Below are 22334 nucleotides of genomic sequence, written 5' to 3' on the forward strand. Positions count from 1 at the left end.
GTAAATGTTACTCCTGCTCAAATAATGAATACATATGATGAAATTACCAAACTCCAACAAATTTTCTTGGTAGTTCATAGAGATGAGAAGAAAGACTGAGTAATAAGGTTGCCAAAAATTTTCCTTTGAATTTGGTAAAGCTTCTACCTGAGAAGTCTGATAAAAGAAATACTACAGCAATTAGAAGGAAGTCATATTAAAGCCTGCATAGAAACGCGGAACCACAAATCATGATCAATTCAAAATTTATTAGGAATTTTTTTTTTTTTTTTTTTTTTTTTTGAGATGAAGTCTCGCTCTGTTGCCCAGGCTGGAGTACAGTGGCACAATCTTGGCTCACTGCAACCTTCGCCTCCCAGGCCCAAGTGATTCTCATGCCTGAGCCTCCCAGGTAGCTGGGATTATAGGCACACAACACCACACCAGCTAATTTTTGTATTTTTAGTAGAAACGGGGTTTCACCATATTGACCAGGCTGATCTTGAACCCTTGGCCTCAAGTGATCCACCCACTTCAGCTTCCCAAAGTGCTGGGATTACAGGAGTGAGCCACCATACCTGGCCTTTACTAGAAAAATTTTTGTCAATGTAACTACATCTGCCACATTAAAAGCGTTACTGTGAGCTGGGTGTGGTGGCTCATACCTATAATTCCAGCACTTTGGGAGGCTGAGGTAGGAGGATTGCCTGAGCCTAGAATTTCAAGACCAGCCAAGCAACATGGTGAGACTGTCTCTATTCCTTAAAAATAATTTTTTAAAAGAAAAAAAAGTGTTTACTCTGAATCCTGCCTTAAAACTGTTGAAAAAATTTAATTGTACAATATACAGTGGTCTGTTATTACAAAATCTTTTCACTTTGTATTGTGAGAAAAAATGACAAATGATTGTTAAATTTATACTGTATACAATCAATGGAACACTAGACAGAGTCCCAAATAATAAGAATCCGACTTGAGAACAGAGGATGAGGGGAAGCCAGGAGCCAAGTGGAATAAGATAATAATCAAAATAAAGTTATAGATTGCAGTGTTGAGTGTACCCTGCATTTCAACTCATGTTTCCATAAATTATGTCTTGCAGGGTTTCTCCTTTTTAATACTATTATTTATTTTTTTCTTCAACTTTTAAGTTTAGGGGTACATGTGCAGGATGTGCAGGTTTGTTACACAGGTAAGTGTGTGCCATGGTGGTATGCCGCACAGATCAATCTATCACCTAGGTATTAAGCTGAGCATCCATTAGCTATTCTTCCTGATGTTCTCCCTCCCTCCCCCCCTCCGGAGGCCCCAGTGTGTGTTGTTTCCCACCCTGTGTCCATATGTTCTCATCATTCAGCTCCCACTTATAAGTGAGAACATGCAGTGTTTGGTTTTCTGTTCCTGTGTTAGTTTGCTGAGGATAACGGCTTCTAGCTTCATCCATGTCCTGGATGATCTAATTTCTTTTTATGTTTGTATAGTATTCCATGGTCTATATGTATGACATTTTCTTTAACCATATTATCATTGATGGGCATTTGGGTTGACTCTATGTCTTTATTTTGAATAGTCCTGTAATGAACATACAAGTGCATGTATCTTTCTAACAGAAAGATTTATAATTTGAGGGTATATATTACAGTAATGGTATTGCTGGGTGAAATGGTATTTCTGCCTCTAAATCTTTGAGGAATTGCCCCACTGTCTTCCAAAATGGTTCAACTAATTTATACTCCCACTAACAATGTAAAAGCATTCCTTTTTCTCCCCAACTTTACCAACAACTGTTGCTTTTATACTTTTTTTTTTTGAGACACAGTTTCACTGTGTTGCCCAGGCTGAAGTGCAGTGGCATGACCTTGACTCACTGCAAACTCTGCCTCCTGGGTTCAAGTAATTCTCATGCCTCAGCCTCCCAAGTAGCTGGGATTATAGGCCTGCACCATCACATCCAGCTAATTTTTGTATTTTTAATAGAGACAGGGGTTCATTTCACCATGTTGGCCAGGCTGGTCTCCAACTTCTGACCTCAAGTGATCCATCCACCTCAGCCTCCCAAAAGTGTGAGATTACAGCACTTTGGGCCGCTGCACCTGGCTTCTTTTTGACTTTATAATTGCCATTTTGACTGATGTGAGATGGTATCTCATTGTGGTTTTGATTTGCATTTCTCTAATGATAGTGATGTTGAGCTTTTTTTCATGTTTGTCAGCTGCATGTATGTCTTCTTTTGAGAAGTGTCTGTTGATGTTCTTTGCACACTTTTTGATTTTTTTTCTCATAAATTTGTTTAAGTTCCTTGTAGACTCTGGATAGTAGACCTTTGTCAGATGGACAGATTGCAAAGATTTTCTCCCATTCTGTAGGTTGTCTGTTCACCCTGAAAATAGTTTCTTTTGGTGTGCAGAAGCTCTTTAGTTTAATTAGATCCCATTTGTCAAATTTTGCTTTTGTTGCAATTGCCTTTGGTGTTTTCATCATGAAAACTTTGCCTGTCTCTATGTCCTGGATGGTATTGCCTAGATTTTCTTCTGGAGTTTTTTTAGTTTTGGGCTTTATAAGTTTTCAATCCATCTTAATTTTTGTATAATGTGTAAGGAAGAGGTCCAGTTTAAATTTTCTGCACATGGCTAGCCAGTTCTCCCAGCACCATTTATTAAACAGGGAACCATTTCCCTATTGCTTGTTTTTGTCAGGTTTGTCAAAGATCAGTTGGTTGTAGGTGTGTAGTCTTACTTCTGAGTTCTCTGTTCTGTTCCATTTGTCTATGTGTCTGCTTTTGTTCCAGTACCATGCTGTTTTGGTTACTGTGGCCTTGGAGTATGGTTTGAAGTTGGATTGCATGACGCCTCCAGCTTTGTTCTTTTTTGCTTAGAACTGTCTTGGCTATTTGGGCTATTCTTTGGTTCCATATGAATTTTAAAATAGGTTTTTTTCCTAAATCTGTGAAGAATGTCAATGGTAGTTTAATGGGAATAGCATTGAATCTATAAATTACTTTGGGCAGTATGGCCATTTCACAATGTTGATTCTTCCTATCCAGGAGCATGAAATGTTTTTCCATTTGTGTCCTCTCTGATTTCTTTAAGCAGTGGCTTGTAGTTCTCCTTGAAGGGGTCCTTCACTTCTCTTGTTAGGTGTATTCCTAGGTATCTTATTCTTTTTGTAGCAATTGTGAATGGGAGTTCATTGATGATTCGGCTCTCTGCTTGCCTGTTGTTGGTGTATAAGAATGCTAGTGATTATGCACATTGATTTTGTATCCTGAGACTTTACTGAAGTTGCTTATCAGCTTAAGCTTTTGGGCTGAGATGATCCGGTTTTCTAGATATAGCATCATGTCATCTGCAAACAAAGATATTTTGACTTCCTCTCTATTTGAATACCTTTCTTTCTTTCACTTGTCTGTCTGGACTGGCCAGAACTTCCAATACTGTGTTAAATAGAAGTGGGGAAAGGGTGGGGGGGTCCTTGTCTTGTGCCAGTTTTCAAGGGGAATTATTACAGCTTTTGCCCATTCAGTATGATATTGGCTGTGGGTTTGTAATCTATGGCTCCTATTATTTTGAGGTATGTTCCTTCAGTACCTAGTATACACAGTTTTTAGCATGAAGGGATGCTGAATTTTATCAGTGGCCTTTTCTGCATCTATGGAGATAATCATGTGATTTTTGTCTTTGGTTCTGTTTATGTGATGAATCACATTTATTGATTTGCGTATGTTGAACCAACCTTGCATCCTGGGGAGGAAGCCAACTTGATTGTGGTGGATAAGCTTTTTGATGTGCTGTTGGATTCACTTTGCCAGTATTTTGAGGATTTTTGGATTGATAGTCATCGGGGATACTAGCCTGAAGTTTTCTTTTTTTTATCTCTGCCAGGTTTTGGTATCAGGATGATGCTGGCCTAATAAAAATGAGTTAAGGAGGAATTCCTCCTTTTCGATTGTTTGGAATAGTTTCAGTAGAAATGGTACCAGCTCTTTTTTGTACCTCTGGTAGAATTCAGGTGTAAATTTGTCTGATCTTGGGCTTTTTTTTTTTTTTTAGTAGATTATTACTGCCCTCAACTTCAGAAGTCATTATTGGTCTATTCAGGGATTTAATTTCTTCCAGGTTCAGCCTTGGGAGGGTGTATGTGTCCAGAAATTTATTCATTTTTTTTTTCTAGATTTTCTAGTTTATGTGCAGAGAGGTATTATAGTATTCTCTGATGGTTGCTTGTATTTCTGTGAGGTCAGTGGTGATATCCCCCTTATCGTTTCTGATTGTGTTGGATTCTTCTCTCTTTTCTTTATTAGTTTAGCTAGCAGTCTATTAAATTTTTTTTTCAAAAAACCACCTCCCGGATTTGTTAATTTTTGAAAGATTTTTTGTCTCTATCTCCTTCAGTTCTGCTCTGATCTTATTTCCTGTATTCTGCTAACTTTGGGGTTTGTTTTTGGTTCTCTATTTTAGTTGTGATGTTAGGTTGTTAACTTGAGATCTTTTTAGCATTTTGATGTGGGTATTTAGTGCTATTAATTTCCGTCTTAACACTTCTTTAGCTGCATCCCAGAGATTCTGGTACATTGTGTCTTTATTCTCATTAGTTGCGACTAATTTCTTGATTTATGCCTTATTTTCAGTATTTACCCAGGAGTCATTGAGAAGCAGGTTATTCAATTTCCACATAGTTGTGTGGTTCTGAGTTACTTTAATTTTTATTTTAATTTTTGGGGGTGAACTTTTAATCTTGAGTTTAATATGATCGTGCTATGGTCTGAGAGACTGTTATGATTTCAGTTCTTTTGCACTTGTTGAGAAGTGTTTACTTCCGATTATGTGATCAATTTTTAAGTGCCATGTGGCAATGAGAAAAATGTATATTCTGTTGTTTTGGAGTGGAGAGTTCTGCAGATATCTATCAGGTCTGCTCAATCCAGAGCTGAGTTAAGGTCCTCAATATCTTTGTTAATTTTCTATCTCAATGATCTAATATTGTCAGTGGAGTATTAAAGTCTCCCACTATTACCCCGTGGAAGTCTAAGTCTCTTTATAGGTCTCTAAGAACTTACTTTATGAATCTGGGTCCTCTGCTATTGGGTGGGTATATATATTTAGAATAGTTAGCTCTTCTTATTGAACCCTTTGCCATTATATAATGCCTTGCTTTATTTATTTATTTTTTTACCTTTGTTGGCTTAAAGTTTGTTTTGTCAAAAATTAGGATTGTGACTCCTGCTTTTTTCTGATTTCCATTTTCTTCGTAAATTTTCCTCCATCCCTTTATTTTGAGCCTATGTATGTCTTTGCACATGTGATGGGTCTCTTGAAGACAGCGTATCGATCGGTCTTGGCTCTTTATCCAGCTTGCACTTCTGTGTCTTTCAATTGGGGCATTTAGCCTATTTACATTTAATATTAGTATTATTACATGGGAATGTGATCCTGCCATCATGATGCTAGCTGGTTATTTTGCAGACTTGTTTATGTGGTTGCTTTATAGTGTCATTGGTTCTGTGTACTTCAGTGTGTTTTCGTAGTGGCTGGTAATTTTTTTTTTTTTCTTTCCATATTTAGTGCTTCCTTCAGGAACTCTTGCAAGGCAGGCCTGGTGGTGATGAATTCTCTCAGCATTTGCTTGTCTGAAAAGGATCTTATTTCTTTGTACATAAAGCTTACTTTGGCCAGATATTAAATTCTGGCTAAGAATTCTTTAAAAATGCTGATATTGACCCCCAATATCTTCTGGCTTGTAGGGTTTCCACTGAGAGGTCTGCTGTTAGTCTGATGGGCTTCCCTTTTTAGGTGACCTGACCTTTCATTCTCTCTGACTGCCCTTTACATTTTTTCTTTAATTTTGACTTTGGAGAATCTGATGATTATGTGTCTTGGGGTTGATCTTCTCATGGAGTATCTTACTGGGGTTCTCTGCATTTCCTGAATTTGAATGTTGGCCTGTCATGCTAGGTTTGGAAAGTTCTCCTGGATAACATCCTAAAGTATGTTTCCAACTTGTTTCCATTATCCCCATCTCTTTCAGGTTCCCCAGTCAGTTAGGGGTTTGGTCTTTTTACATAACTCCATATTATTTTTTTGGAGGTTTTGTTCATTACTCTTCATTCTTTCTCTGTTCTTCTCTGCCTATGTCAGAAAGATAGTCTTTAAGCTCTGAGTCTCTTTCCTCTTCTTGGTCTATTCTACTATTGATACTTGTGATTGCATTGTTAAGTTCTTGTGTTGTTTTTGGCTCCATCAGGTCAGTTGTGTTCCTCTCTAAACTGGCTATTCTGGTCATCAGCTCTTGTATTGTTTTATCATTGATTCTTGGCTTCTTTGCATTGGGTTATGACATGCTCCTTTAGCTCAGCAAAGTTCATTATTACCCACGTTCTGAAGCCTACTTCTGTCAATTCAGTCATCTCAGCCTCAGCCCAGTTGTGTGCCTTTGCTGGAGAGGTGCTGCGGTCATTTGGAGAAGAGGTGTTCTGGCTTTTTGAGTTTTCAGCATTTTTTTGTGTTGATTTCATCATCTTTGTGGGCTTATCTACCTTCAATCTTTGAGGTTGGTGACCTTTGAATGGGGTTTTTGTGCGGTCTTTTTGTTGATGTTCTTGTTGTTGTTTTCTGCCTGTTTTCTTTTAACAGTCAAGCCACTGACTGTTAGCAACTGTAGGGCTGCCACAGTTTGCTGGGGTCTGCTCAAGACCCTAGTTGCCTCAGTTTTTCCTGTGCCTTGAGGTATCACCAGTGAAAGCTGCAAAACAGCAAAGATGGCAGCCTTCTCCTTCCTTTGGAAGCTCTGTCCCAGGGCGGTACTGACCTGTTGCTGGCCTGAAGATTCCTGTAAGAGGTGTCTAGAGACTCCTGCTGGGAGGTCTCATCCAGTCAGGAGGAACAGGATCAGGGACCTACTTACAGAAGCAGTCTGGCTGCTTTTGGTACAGCAGGTGTGCTGCGCTGGGGGAGGACCCTTCCTCATCCAGATTGCCCAGACTCTCCAAAGCGAGCAGGCTGGAACAGCTTTGTCAATTGAACCATAGAGACAGTGGTCGCCTCTCCCCTGGGAGCTCCATCCCAGACAGAGTTTAGATTTCTGTCAGTATAAACCTGGTTGAAGTGACTGAAAGCCCCCCCACAGGGAGGCACCACATAGTGGGGAGGAATGGATCAGGGTCCCACTTAAAGAACCAGTCTGGGCCAGGTGCAGGGGCTCATGCCTGTAATCCTAGCACTTTGGGAGGCCGAGGCAGGCGGATCACCTGAGGTCAGAAGTTCAAGACCAGCCTGGTCAACACGGTGAAACCCTGTCTCTATGAAAAACGCAAAAATTAGCGAGGTGTGGTGGTACCTGACTGTAATCCCAGCTACTTGGGAGGCTGAGGCAGGAGAATTGCTTGAACCCAAGAGGTGGAGGTTGCCATGAGCCAAGAGCATGCCACTGCACTCCAGTCTGAGCAACGGACTGATAGTCTAGCTAAAAAAAAAAAAAAAAAAAAGGCAGCAGTCTGGGCATGATCTGGCAAAGCATGTGTGCTGTGTTGGGCAGGGGGATCCTCTCCTTGTCCAGACAACCTGGTCTTTCCAGAGCCGGCAGGCTGGAACACTGAGTCGACTGAACCACAGAAATGGTGGCCAGTCTTCCCCTCAGGAGCTCCCTCCTATTTCAGGCCGAGGCCTGTTGCTGTTGGTTGGTTGGAATTCCAAGTCAGTGGGTTTTGTGAGGTGCCATGGAAGTGGGGCCCATAGAATGTTGCTGCCTGACTCCCTGGATTCAGCCCCCTTCCTACAGGAGTATAAGGATGAATCTGCCATCTTGCCAGGAATTCTGGGGCTGGAGCATGTAAACCTCCTAGGTCTCTGTGTATGGCTGAGAGGCTGCTCTGCCAAAACTCCACACAGCTCTGTGTATTGAACCCAAGGCCCTGGTGGCATGGGCTCACAAGGACATATCCTGACCCGTGGGTTGCAAGGATCTTTGAGTAACATGGTTTCCTGGGCAGGGTCACACAATCACTCACCGCTTGCCTTGGGTGGGGTGAGGGTTCCTTTGGCTCCATGCCACACCAGGTGGGCCATCACTTCACTTTGCTTTTCTTCATTCTCTGTGGGCTGAATTGATTGCCTAGTCAGTCCCTGTGAGGTAATCTAGATATTTCAGTTGAAGGTACTGAATTCACTTGTCATTTTCATTCCTCTCTGTGAGTACCATGAACCACAGCTGCCTCTAATTGGCCATCTTGGTCCATCCCAGGTTTCCTCTTTTAGATACAATTTTGAAATATGTTTTCTCCTTTTGATCCTTTAATATCACGTCTCTGACATTTCTACGATATGAAGCCCAGCTAAAGCTCTTTCTACATCTCTTACATGTACCAAACACACATACAAAGTTCCAATCAGTGTTAAGGTTGTGAAGATTCTGCAGGAAAGATACAGTTTACATTCTAGCTGACATCAATTTTGACATGTCCATCATTAGGGATTTGTAAATGCCAGAACAAACTCCTATTCTTTCTAAGGCCTGTCTCTTGAATAACTATAATTGCCAAACTTCTGAATGAAGCCCCAACTTACAAAAGTTCTGTGCTACAGTGGTTCTAAAACCACATGGGTATGCTGAACTATGGCTGAAACACTGACTTTAACTATTTTCCCTCCTGAGACTGTATGGAATGTATCATCAGCATGGATTCTGTAATAAGCTATGAGATACGAACTCAAACTGAAGTGCTTACCACATGTATCAAATTTTTAATGTTTCTCCCATTGTTAACTCTCAGATGAGCTTGTAGTTGAGAAGACTATCACAGACATTGCATTACTAAGGTTTCTCTTAAAAGTGAACACTCATGAAGCTGAAGACTTTGAGGCGTAACTGAAGCACATGGCAATCTCCCCAAACTTCCATGCCTTCTCTACAATATGGACCCTCTGATGCATATCAAGTCAAGTGCTTGTTGTAGTACATCCCATACTCCTCACATTTGTATGGATTATCTCCACCGTGGACTTTTTTCTTGGTCTTTAAGATAGGATCTATGTTCAAAGCTCTTTCCATAGTTCTCACGTTTGAATGGTTTTTCTCTGCTGTGGAAAATCGATGGGTCAGATGAGTTGAGGCCCAGCCAAAGCCCTTCCCACACGTCTCACAACTGTATGGCTTTTTTTCCACATAGACTTTCTGATGTAAATGGTGCTGTGAATTCTGAGATCTCTTCCCACACTCCACATTTCAATGGCTTTTCTCCACTGTGGAGTCTCTGATGTTTCAAAAGACATGAAGCCCAGCCAAAGCTCTTTCCACATTCCTTACAATTATAGGGTCGCTCTCCCCTGTGGACCCTCTGGTGCATGTCAAGATTAAATTTACTGTTGTACCCCTTCTCACACTGCTCACATTTGTATAGCTTTTCTCCAGTATGGCATGTCTGATGGGAATGAAGTTGTGAACTCTGAGTAAATCTCTTTCCACACTCTTCACATTTGAAAGGTTTTTCTCCACTGTGGAGTCTCCGATGTTTCAAAAGACAGGAAGCCCAGCCAAAGCTCTTCCCACATTCCTTACAATTGTAGGGTCTCTCACCCGTGTGGACCCTCTGGTGAAACTCAAGATCCAGCCTCCTTTTATAGCCCTTACCACACTCCTCACACTTATATGGCTTTTCTCCATTGTGGGATCTCTGATGGGAAGATCGTTGTGAATTTGTATAAAATCCCTTCCCACATTCTTCACATTCGAAGGGTTTTTGTCCACTGTGGACTCGCTGATGGTTCAAAAGACATGAGGACCATCTGAAGGTCTTCCCACATTCTTTACAATTATATGGTTTCTCTCCTGTGTGGACCATCTGATGCTTACAAAAATCTCGCCTACAAATGAAGCCTTTTCCACACTGCTCACATTTGTATGGCTTCTCTCCTATGTGGACCATGGAATGACTATTAAGTGCTGATCTCTGACGAAAGTTCTTGCCACATATATCACATCTGAATGGTTTTTCTCCTGTGTGAACCATGGAATGCCTATTAAGTCTTGATCTAACACGGAAGCTCTTACCACATATATCACATTTGAATGGCTTCTCCCCAGTATGGATTCTCCGATGTTCCTGAAGCTGTGAATCGTGAATGAAGGCTTTCCCACATTCCTCACAATTATAAGGCTTCTCTCCTGTGTGTAACTTGCAATGAACATTAAGTGCTGATCTACTATGGAAGCCTTTCCCACACTGCTCACATTTCAATGGTTTCTCTCCAGTATGGACCCTCTGATGAGTTTGAAGATGTGAGCTCTGATTAAATTCCTTACCACACACATCACACTTATAGTGTTTTTCTCCCATATGGACTCTCTGATGAGTACGAAGGGCTGAGATGTAACAGAAGCTTTTTCCACACTCATCACATGTATGAGACATCTCTCCTGAGTGTAATTGTTGATGAAGATCAAAGACAGAAATATCACCGAAGGACTGTTTACATTCATTACACTGGTAAGATTTCTGTTGCACATGACTTATAGATAGTCCTGCCTCAATCTGGCAGAGGACATCACCTTCTGTGAATAACTCAGAGCTATTCCTTATGGAGTCTTGAGACCTGGTTAGGTCACTTGCAATTTGTTCCCATATTTGCTGACAGGACCACTCTTCATGTGGTCCTGCTTCTGGAACAGTATCCATCTCAATTTGGATCTTCCCTCCTAAAAAGACACAGAATTAATATATGTGGGCAAGTGAAGCCCTGTTCAATGTTTTCAAGATTTCAAACTTAGGACATGGCATTAAACTTTAATGAATACAGGAAACATTAAGTTCATGTTTTCCAAGTGCACTATGGTCTTTGGTTTTCAAGAGATGAATTTAGAACCACATCACATCTCATACATAAAATCCTTGGTAGAAATAAAATACTGAATTAAATAATTAATAACATAGACATATTTAACCTGTTACTAATTCTGGTAAATTTCCCAGTCTAAAATCTTGCATAATAAATTATGGAACTAATAAAATATGAACATGAATAATGAACCCAAGGAACTTTAAAGAAGAAAGACAGTTGCAATAATTCAGGAAAGCAGTTTGGGAATTTAGACCAGGGTGACGGAAATAGGCATGGACAGAAGTAAAACAGATGGAAGAGTCATGTACAAGGATGCACAGTTGCTTGGTTCTGACCTAAATTCCCTTCTCTTTGGCTTGTTGTCTTCATCATCCGCAACTTTTCCTTCCTTAAGAAGTGGAAAGTATCTTGGTGGAGTGGTTGATTCCCTGTGAACATGCAGTGACATGCTTAATTCCAACCCATTGTAGGTAATATCTAGGGAAAATTTACTGGAAACTTAGATTCCCAATGCATACTCAAACTGGGAATACAAAATCACTCCTGGGGCCTAACATTCTGTTACAGAGGGTGTCTGTCCTCACCTACTGAGAGCAGGTTCCTAAAGTTCTCTAGCATCACATCTCGGTACAGCTTCCTCTGGGCAGGGTCCAGCAGCCCCAGCTCATCCTCAGTGAAGACCACAGCCACATCTTTGAAGGTCACTGCCTCCTAAAATATCCAACATACAAAACCTAAATCTTATGACCAACGATTATTCAAAGAAGGGTGGCACTAAGTAGGCAAAGGGGACAGGTGTGGTAAGTTGTCTTAGATCTTGAGGGATGTAGGTCAACATACAGATTTCCCACTCATTCTGCCTATATCCTGACAATGACACACACTGATTTTCATGAGATCCATCAGAAGTGCAATGATATAAAAGAAGTCCTGTACTTTTACTTTGTGCATTCATTGAGTCTACTTGTAACCAGCCCTCTAGGACTCTTAAATGCTGCCTCCTGGGCTTCAGGTATTTAGGTTTTAGTGAGTTGCCAATTGCCCCAGTAACATTTAGCAATTTAGTCCCAACTTTGATAACATCCATTGTCTTCGTCTCTTGTGTTGTCTTCCTTTCATCCTCAAACTGTAGATGCTGTAACTTTTCTTTAATATCTGTCAAACTAACAAGTTTATGGTGACCTGTGTGGGACAGCTATGCAGTGCATCCTTTATACTCTCAAGGCACAAACTACATACATTAGTTGCAGCATTCAATGTCATGATATGGAACCATCATGCCCAGAGCACATCCCAAAGCTCTGTCCCTTCCTAGACGTGTGGCTTTGGACAAGCTCACCTACATGCATTAGTTTCCTGTCTGTATAATGATTTTCACCTGGTATAGTTTTCTCAAGGATTAAAGAAGGAAATATATATAGCATTGGGAAAACTGTGTGGCAAAGACTAAGTATTTAATAAATATTATCTATTTTTATTATTTTTAATTATAACTGTCATTATTGTTATTTATTTCATCTCGTTTCATATCTGCATAGTATTCCAGGGCAAAAATGATCTCTTTTTATTTAAATAATGTATACTTCATATTAAACATTTTTCATTATCAATCCTGTAAAGAAAATAATTTTATATACTCTTTATTCTCCTGATTATTTAAAATGTCAAATGAAAATTAGAATGTCAATAAACACATTTAAAATTTGATCACATAATTTCATACTTTCTTCCAAATTTTTTTACCTACTTCCCACTCTTTCCAGTGAACACAAGTACCCTTAATCTCCTTATAATGGTTAAGAGCAGGTTGTAAATATTCCCATGGTTTTGGTAATCTGATTAGGAAGAATAATTCATTGTATTAATATCATTCTCACTTATTTGATTATAAATGAGCAGAATGGCTAACATTCCTGACCTTGGTTGCCTGTGTGAATCTGAGCAGATTTCTCATATTTGATAAGTTTAAGAGGAACAAGAGACCAAAACCTGCATTCTGCTTCTCTGAATAAATATAGTAACAGAACAGAGTGACTGGCCAATCTTCCAGTATCATTGGACATTTGAAATGAAGGTACCTACTACTTTGATAAAACTGCTTACTCCATAAAGGAATAAGAAGAGACCAATAAATAACATGCATACAAGGTATGACTGAGGTATGGCAAACACAGAATCTAGCCCTTCCTGTGTGAAAGCTCCAATAACAATATTTGTGGGAAGTGGCAGTCAGAGCCTGATGTGCTGTGTCCTGTTGAAATAATCTATCATCTACAAAACAGCCAGTGTGATACATGTCAAAAGTATCCTATCTTGTTTTCAGAATTAATTTTGGGGGGAAGGGGTTATATATAGGAAAGCTGTCGCAGCAGTATTGCTTAAAACAGTAAAATTCCGAAACCACCTAAATGTCTATGAGTGTGAGGTAGTTAAAAACAAGAAGGTACATTAATTCAGTGGGGCTATGATGCCAATGTAAAAATGGAACATTATATAATATTATGTAAAATGAGCACAATTTAAAATTAGAGGTATGTCATCAATACACAGTTAAGAATGTACACGATGAAGAATATAAGATAACAGCTAATTTGTGATCAGAGAAGTGAAGTGAAAGAATTATCCATTCCTACTATTCTCTCTACTGCGGAAAAGAAATTATATAAGAAAACAAGAACTAAAACCAAATGGAAAGTCAACTCAAAAGCAACAAAGGAAGCATCTGGCAAACAAAGTGCCCTCAAATGCTTGTTGTTCTCCTTGAGTCTTCCCAAGACAGATAAAAATGTGACAATATGAGTAGTAAGATGGAATTTTAACAGCAAGAGAGGCAAGCCCTACTCACTTTGAATGTGGTCATTTTTCCTTCTACTTCAGGGAATTTGCAGAGTCCTGAATGAAGCAGTTCAAATGAAGGTGAAATCGTGCCTGGAAAGTGCCAGGAAAGGCAGAAAAACAGACATGAAAGGGTGACTAGGAATGCCGCCCACCAACACAGTCAAGTATTTTCAATTAGCACATGAATGTTCGCAGCAGCATTACTCATATCCCCAAACTGCAAACAAGCAAAATGCCCTCCTATAGGTAAATGAATAGACAAATCATGGCATATCAATACAAACAGAATTTTATTTGGAAATTCAAAGGAGTGAAGAACTGGCTCATGCTACAACATGCACGAACCTTGGAAACATTATGCTAAGTTAAAGAAGCCAGTCACAAAACCCCATGGATTATAAAATTCAATTTTATAAAATATACAGAATAGGCAAATGTATATATAGAGAAAGGTTAGTGGTTGCTCCGGATTTGAGGTGAGAATGAGGTTTAACTGTACATAAGCATAAGGAGTCCAACTGGGGGGCAAAAATGATCTAAACTGAATTGTGATGATAGTTACACCACTCTTCAAAGTTCCTGAAGATTATTACATTGTAAGCCTGAAATGGGTAAATTCTATGATATGTAAAATACACCTCAATAAAGTCGGAAATAATAATGGTTAATCTACATGTTATTTAACTGGATTCTGAGTCCATATTGATAGAATATTTATAGTTGAAGAAACTGATGAATAAATTGGGGAGAAGTGGAAGCTAATCTTTACAGAAGAATGCCCACTAATAATGTATCTCCCATAAGAAACGTTTTTGTTTTCAAAATTTAATTAAAAAGCAACCTTTCTGTGGAAAAATCTGAAAGACATCGTCTTGGCCAAGTGAACAAAGTTGAGACCTCCAATGAAGGGAAAACAGACATCATGTGGCCCCTGTTATGACACCTCAACTCTTCTGTGGTATCCACACCAACAATGCATGCATAATCTGAACCCAAACATGAAATACATAAATCCCAAATGAGTATCTTTCTATAAAATACTTTGCCTATATACTTCAAGGATGTCAAGAATAAAAAGACAAAGCTTGTTGAATCTTTCTAGATTAAAGAAGATTACAGAAATGTGACACCTAAAAGCAGTACATAAAATTGGACTTTGGACTGGGGGATGGGTGAAAACAGTTACAAGAACTTTAAAAAGCACAACAAATTTAAATATGGGACTTTGGATAGAAAAGATGATGGTGTCTAGCCATACCTAATACGTAACAGAATTAACTAATATTGGTAGTCTTTTAATTGATATCTAGTATTTAATAGTGATATTATTTAATATTATATCTAATATTACCTAGCATGTTATATGAAACTCTATAGCCAGCCCTTCCTAAATGCCTCTTACCAAGACACCCCATGATCACCTTGGCATATGGGCTTCCTTGCTGCAGAAAGCTACAATAAGTTGTTTCTCATTATAAGTTTGTTCCCAGTGGTATTTGGCTGATGGGTGTTAACAAAGCAAAATACAAAAAGTAAGTAATTGGAAATTTTGGGTAAAGAGCATATGAAGAGTCAGGTGCTGTGGCTTGAGCCTGTAATCCCAGCTACTTGGGAGGCTGAGGCAGGAGGATAGCTTGAGTCTAGGAGTTAAAGGCTGCAGTGAGTTAGGATTGTGCTACTGTACTCCAGCCAAGGCTCTTAAAGCTCCAACATAATCATTGACTCCATGTCCCACATCCTGGTATAAGGGATAGATTCCCAAAGCCTTGGGCAGCCAAGTGACATGACTGAGCAGTGGTTTCAGGACCACTTCTCAGAGGGCAGTGGTTCCCTTCCCACAGATCCATTAGGTAGTGCCCTAGTGGGGACTCTGTGGGGAGCTCACATTTCTCCTTGGCACTACCCTGGTAGAGGTTCTCTGCGGGGGCTCCACCCCTGTGGCAGGCTTCTGACTGGGATCTCAGGCTTTCTCATACATCCTCTGAAATCTAGGTAGAAGCTGCCAAGACTCCTTCATACTTGCATTCTGAGCATCTGCAGCCTTCACACAATGTGGAAACCACCACAACTATCAAGGCTTAAACCTTCTGGAGCTGCAACCCAAGCTGTGCCTGGGGCACTCTGAGCTGAGGCTGGAGACAGAGTGGCCGGATTCAGGGCACAGTGTCTTGAGGCTGCTCAGGGCAGTGGGGCCCTGGGTCTGGCCCTTGGAACCATTCTTTTCTCCTAGGCCTCTGGGCCTGTAATGGGAGGGACCTTCCTGAAGACTTCTGAAATGTCTTCCAGGTATTTCCCCCATTATCTTAGATATTACCACTTGGCTTTCTGTTAGTCACGCAAATCTCTTTTGCAAGTAGTTGCTCCACAGCCCACATGTATCACTCTTCTAAAAATGCTTTTTCTTTCTCTACCAAATGGCCAGGTTGTAAATTTTCCAAACTTTTATACTCTGCTTACCTTTTAAATATAAATTCTAACTTTAAGTCATTTCTTTGCTTGTATATATAACTGTAGGCTGTTTGAAGCAGTGAAGCAGCCAGGCCACTTCTTGAATGCTTTGCTGCTCAGAAATTTCTTTTGCCAGGTACCCTAAGTTATCACTCTTAAGTTCAAGCTTCCAGAAATCTGTAGGGCATGAACACAAAGCAGCAAAGTTCTTTGCTAGGGCGTAACATGGGTGACCTCTACCCCAGTTCCCAATCACTTCCTCATTTCCATCTGAGATCTCATCAGCCTGGACTTCATTGTCCATTTCCCTACCAGCATTTTGATCACAACCACTTAATCAGTCTGTAAGAAGTTCCCATGGCTCAGTGAAAAAGTTAAAAAAAAAAAAAAAGGTTCCAAGCTTTCCCTCATCTTCTCATCTTCTGAGCCCTCCAAACTTTTTCCAACCTCTGTCCATTAGCCAGTTCCAGAGCCACTTTCACATTTTCAGGTATCTTTATAGCAATGCACTACACCTCAGTACCAGTTTTCTGTATTAGTTCATTTCTGTGTCACTGTAACAAAATATCTGAGGCTGGGTAATTTATAAAGAAAAGAGGTTTAATTGGCTCACATTTCTTCAGGCTGGAAAAGAAGTGTGGTGCTGGCATGTGCTCAGCTTCTGGAGAGGCCTCGGCGAGCTTTTACTCATGGGAGAAGGTGAAGCAGGAGCAGGCATGTCACAAAGTGAGAGCAGGAACAAGAGAGAGAAATTGGAGGACCCAGATCTCACATGAACTAACTGAGCAGGAACTCACTCATCACCAAGGGGATAGCACCAAACCATTTATGACGGACCTGCCACCATGATTCAACACCTCCCCCTAGACCCCACCTCCAACACTGGAGATATGGAGGGACCAAACATCCAAACTATATCAAATGTAATTAAAAGAGAGGACTGGGTTGGACTCTGATGCTTGACCAAGCTCGAATTTTAGTGAATCTAAGCTTTAGCCACTTGCCTCAAAGCTGTCCCTAAGGGAAAAATTATGCCAGGACAACAGTAAGTACCTCTAAGACCTGTGGTTACCAAAAGTCAATCAATGTGTGGGAAGGGTAAAACCAAGAAACTGAAACTACAGTGTACAGTGTGAAAGAATTGTTTATTTTGTAGTTTCCTAAGGAACCTTTATTCAACTAGACTGTGAGAGAAACTAAGTAGTAGCATCTTTGGTTTTAAATGTTGCAGAGTTGAAGAGCATGTTTGGGTTTATGTAGGACCCACAGTTCACTATGAAACAATTACAGATGGTGATACTTGATGCAACAATTACAGATGGTGAAATCTAACGCAAACACACAGGAGATGTGGAAAAAGAAAAGAAAAGAAAAGAAAACCAATAGTCTTATCTATTTGGGGCTTCTAAAAGCCCTTGGTAGGCCCCAAGGAAACTGAGTCACTGAGCTTGACCTCTTAACTTCCTTTTTTATTTTCTTGTTCCTGGCTCAGACCAGATAGCATCTAAGATAAAAGATTCTTTGTCTGAGATAAAAGACCCCTTTGACTATTACATCTCTAATGCAGAATGTTAAATCCGTTCTTCCCAATAAAAGGAAACACTGCTATCGAATTGTTAACTATGCATTAATCTTGTATAGAAAATGCTGGCATCCTGTTAAGCTTCCTAGACCCTGCCTACATAATGACCCTCAAACCCTTCCACTTCAGAACATTTATCCAATCTTTTGAAGTCCGTGTTCTCCCAGGTGGACATCTTCAAATTTTGTGTTTGAAAAAACTCAATATTTAACCACATTGCCTGAATCTCATTACCAATGTTAACAGGTTGTTCCCAAGGGAAGAGCCAGCCTGATCAACTGGATAAAAGGCATGGTAAGGTCTGCTTGCCCTGAAAAGGGGGACTGCTCAACTCACCCTATAAATGCTGGGTGGGATACCCCAGATGATGCAGCCGATACACTGCATGCAAGCCACGTGGGAATGAATATATGATGACTGGGATATTCATCTTCTGAATATGCTTCTTACCCAGGTCATGGTAAATGCTGTGGCTAAGGGGGCCCCTTTTGCATGGGTACCCCATGTGACTTTTGTAAAAAGAAAATCCAAATCGGAGATGGTTATGTCAGAAGTTTATAAAAAGAGGAATGTGGAGTTGGACCCCAGTTATGTACACACCCAGATGGATTTTTACCTGTTTAATTGGGTCAAATTGTAAAACCAGCTGCATTTGATTGGAATTGTTTATACATGGCCTGCTCATGAACCTCTTGGGGAAACAGCTATGCTGAACTATATTGATCATCAACGAAAGACATCCTAAGTTGCTAACCAACTGACATGAATCATGGACTGTACTAAGACCTTCCAGATATGTAAACTTACGGTAAACATTTATAAGCCCCTGCCCAACCTTGCCTGGATAGAACAGGAAATGATTTAGCTGACTGCTAGATCTGTACTTCTTGATTGCAATTCACAAGACCCCACTTAAAATATCTTTTCTCTTGTTTGTGGCTCAGTGTTGATTTTATTTATTGGTTGACACCTTAACTCTTGCAAAACTGAACAACAGTCCTAGAAGCCTTATCAGTTTTGCTGTCTCAGTTTCCCTTTAAGGATATTAAAAATGTTAATAAAAAGATTACATTAATTAGCAAGAGGAAAAAGACAGAGGGCAGAGTCAAAGGACTCATCCCAGAAAGCTAGAGATTTTTTAAAGGTCATTTAAACAACAATGATAAAGGTGAAACTAAGAAGAAAGAGAGAGTGTCATGGGACTCCTTCCAACAGGGTGAAAATCTTCAGATCATTATGTTAAATTAAGTTTAGCCTAAAGCTGCTTTCTTACATACTTTAGGTAAAAAGGCTTCTCCAGGCGGGGTGTGGTGGCTCATGCCTGTAATGCCAGCACTTTGGGAGGCCGAGGTGGGTGGATCACCTGAGGTCAAGAGTTCGAGACCAGCCTGGCCAACATGGTGAAACCCCGTCTCTACTAAAAATTGCCAGACGTGGTGTGTGCCTGTAATCCCAGCTACTCGGAAGGTGGAGGCAGGAGAATCACTTAAACCCAGGAGGCAGAGGTTGCAGTGAGCCAAAATCGCTCCACTGCACTCCAGCCTGGGCGACAGAACAGGGCTCCATCTCAAAAAAATAAAAAATAAAAAATAAAAATAAAAAAAGATTTATCCATATATAGTGAACTGTAACCTAACTGGAAGTGTAAACAGACTGTAACCTACTCTTGTGCCAATCACTGAGTTTTGACCAATCAAATGGAGGCAACTGTTCAAACAGGGATCAAATAAGGCAAAAGCTGAGTTGCAACCAAACTGGCTGTTTCTGTTTCTCACTTCCACTTTTTGAATGTCACTTTCCTTTTTCTGTTTACAAATCTTCTTCAACCACACCGTAGCACCGAAGCTTCTCTGAATCTATTCTGGTTCAGGGGCTGCCTGATTTGCAAATTGTTTTTTGCTCAATTAAACTCTTTGATTTATCTAAGATTTTTTAACTTTTAACAGTTTTATTAAGAAATGGAATAAATAAAATGGAAATTGATAAGGCTAAAACAAAAGTCTGAACACAATAATATTGAAGGTTTGGTGGACCAAAGGGATCCTCTGCTGATCCCCCAATATTAAAGGGTTTCAAATAAGTTTGCTGTATTTACTCCAGTTTGGAGAAATTTTAAAACTCGTCTTTACTAACAGACGGGGTGGTGTGTGCCTATAGATCCAGCTACTTGGGAGACTAAGGGAGGAAAATCGCTTGAACTTGGGAGGCAGAGGTTGCAGTGAGCCAAGGTCGTACCACTGCACTCCATCCTGGGCGACGAGAGTAAGACTCTGTCTCAAAAACTTGAAAAATGAAATAAATAAAAATAAGCTTAATGGTTATTATCTTTATAGCCTACATTCAGAGGTAAACATTTTTTCTTGTCATATTTCTGTAATTTCTGAATGCTCCATAATGATATGGTTCTAGAAAAATACAAAATATGTGTAATAAGTGAAACAAAATAGTTGATAAAGTTTTAAAAGACTCCTAGAGAAGTCCAAGTCCATGAACCTTGCTCTCAAAGTCCCTTCAATCAAGTCCTAACTTGCCTTCCCCACCTGATTCCAGCTAGTTCCTCTGCCTCAGTGAGAATGTATCCAAGAAATTATCAGCTTGGGCTCTGACCTGGACTGCAAAGGTTCCAACCCCAGCTCCACTTCTTATTACTTGGGCAACTATGGGCAAATAAGTCCTGCTCCCTTTGTCTCACTCTTATCTTTAATAGACGAAATGGCAGTACCTCTCCACAGAGCTACTATGTGGTGTACATGAATTTCTTTGTATAAAGCCCTTAGAATTGAAGATAGCAATTAAGACTTTCTTATCAATGCCCATGCCCGATTACAGCATCCTACAATAGATGTGAACGTTACTGTAAAAGAAAAATGATAAGTCACACTTGCGTGGAACTTTGTTGTCAGTAGTCAAGGAATTACTCCATCTACCTCCGAGCAATCCTTTTAGAGAAGTCAGGAAGAGGAAACAATGCTGCGAAATATCATGGTTGTGTCACCATTCTTGACAAAACAGTCAAGACCCTCCCATCCTTCTGCGGAAATTGGAGATACCCATCCTTTTCCTAAATAAGAGGTCAGAATTTTCCAGCGTTCTGCAGGGATCAGAGAGAAGAGCCAGCTGGAACTCTGACACCACCCCAGGGACCTGAACATTTCTCAGGAAATTAACAAGAGATCGCCATTCACTATAACGGAAACTGTTTTAAGACTCCTTTATATTACCTCTTTCAATTCCCAAGACAATTCTATTAGGAAGGTCTTAATATCCCCCATTTAAAGAAAAGCAAAAAGAGGCCCAGGGAGATTGAGTAACGACCCCGGGGGGAGTCGGCCCCGCGCCAGAAGTGGAGGCAGGCGGATGGGGCGAGCTTGAGAGCCCAAGAAACCCCCAAATAAGGCGAAGCGTGACAGGACCGAGTCCCAAACTCCCGCGGGACGCTATGACAGCCCTAAACGCAAGAAGGCTCTGCCGCGGGGATTGCAAACCGCCGCCCTCACCCTTCCAAACCTTTGCTTTCCGACGGCGCTTCCTTTCCTCTAAATCTATCGCTAGCTCGTTGAGGGTTCCGAGAGTAGGTCCAGGAAATTCAGAAGGGCCCGCGAGACGCAGAACAGCTCAAACTATCACAGAATAAAGGGTAACTCTCGCAGCCTTAGCTCCCGCGACTCCACAGAGCGTCTGGACTACATTTCCCAGAATTCCCCGGATCCGCCTGCCTGACCGGAAGTGCCCGCAACTCCACCGACGGTTTGGACACTTCCCAGAATGCCCAAGGAGTAAACGTTCACAGTTTTACCCTCCAGGGGGAAGTGTTGCAACTACACAAAGCTTCTTGACCACACTTCTTCAGGGACGCCCTCATCCCGAATGCCTGTGTGGCAATATGGACTCTTGCACTGAGTCTCGTCCTTACGCTTCTCTTGAGTCTTCGAGCAAAAATATTACATAAACAATGATTCCCTGATCGAAATATCCCCAATTATTGCAGAAGTATTACTGGAGAGTGAACAAATGTGGAGATAAATCTTCAAGGAACTAACAAGAAATTACTGCTTGAGGATCAGTAGAGAACTGAAAGGAGGAAAATGTTTAGTATAACCTGATGATATGAGGCTAAAACTGATAGTATGCCGATGTAATTTTAATTTACATTTCCTGTATTGTAAATGAAATAGAACATCTTTTCATATTTTCAAAGGCCATTATTATTATTATTATTTGGTAAATTGTTCAAACCTTTTGCCTACTGTACTAATGGCTTTTTGGCCTTTTCCCTCACTATTTAAATATTGTTTATACATTTGTTAAATAATTCTTTTTTCTTGCAAATCTTTTCTATTTATTTATTTATTTGAGGTGGAGTCTCGCTCTGTCACCCAGGCTGGAGTGCAGTGGCGCGATGTCGGCTCACTGCAAGCTCCGCCTCCCGGGTTCACGCCATTCTCCTGCCTCAGCCTCCCGAGTACCTGGGACTACAGGTGCCCACCACCATACCAGGCTAATTTTTTGTATTTTTAGTAGAGACGGGATTTCACGGTGTTAGCCAGGATGGTCTCGATCTCCTGATCTCGTGATCCGCCTGCCTCAGCCTCCCAAAGTGCTGGGATTACAGGAGTGAGCCACCGTGCCCGGCCCCTCTATTTTTTTTTTTTTTTTGG

The 22334-nt window shown here is 40.5% G+C and overlaps 1 protein-coding gene across 1 annotated transcript; it reads right to left on the reverse strand.

Annotated features, from left to right (window-relative positions):
- Nucleotides 1–1770: 1770 nt before the first annotated feature.
- On the reverse strand, nt 1771–21160 carry ZNF221 (zinc finger protein 221). The gene is given in 9 exon segments (XM_073016325.1): nt 1771–8910; nt 8912–8976; nt 8978–9060; nt 9063–9190; nt 9192–10665; nt 11144–11236; nt 11393–11519; nt 13654–13736; nt 16708–21160. Coding segments are annotated over 9 exon segments (2190 nt in total). The 5' UTR covers nt 16745–21160; the 3' UTR covers nt 1771–8810.
- Nucleotides 21161–22334: the final 1174 nt, after the last annotated feature.

Source organism: Chlorocebus sabaeus, chromosome 6, assembly GCF_047675955.1.
Source record: "Chlorocebus sabaeus isolate Y175 chromosome 6, mChlSab1.0.hap1, whole genome shotgun sequence".
Taxonomy (NCBI): Eukaryota; Metazoa; Chordata; class Mammalia; order Primates; family Cercopithecidae; genus Chlorocebus; species Chlorocebus sabaeus.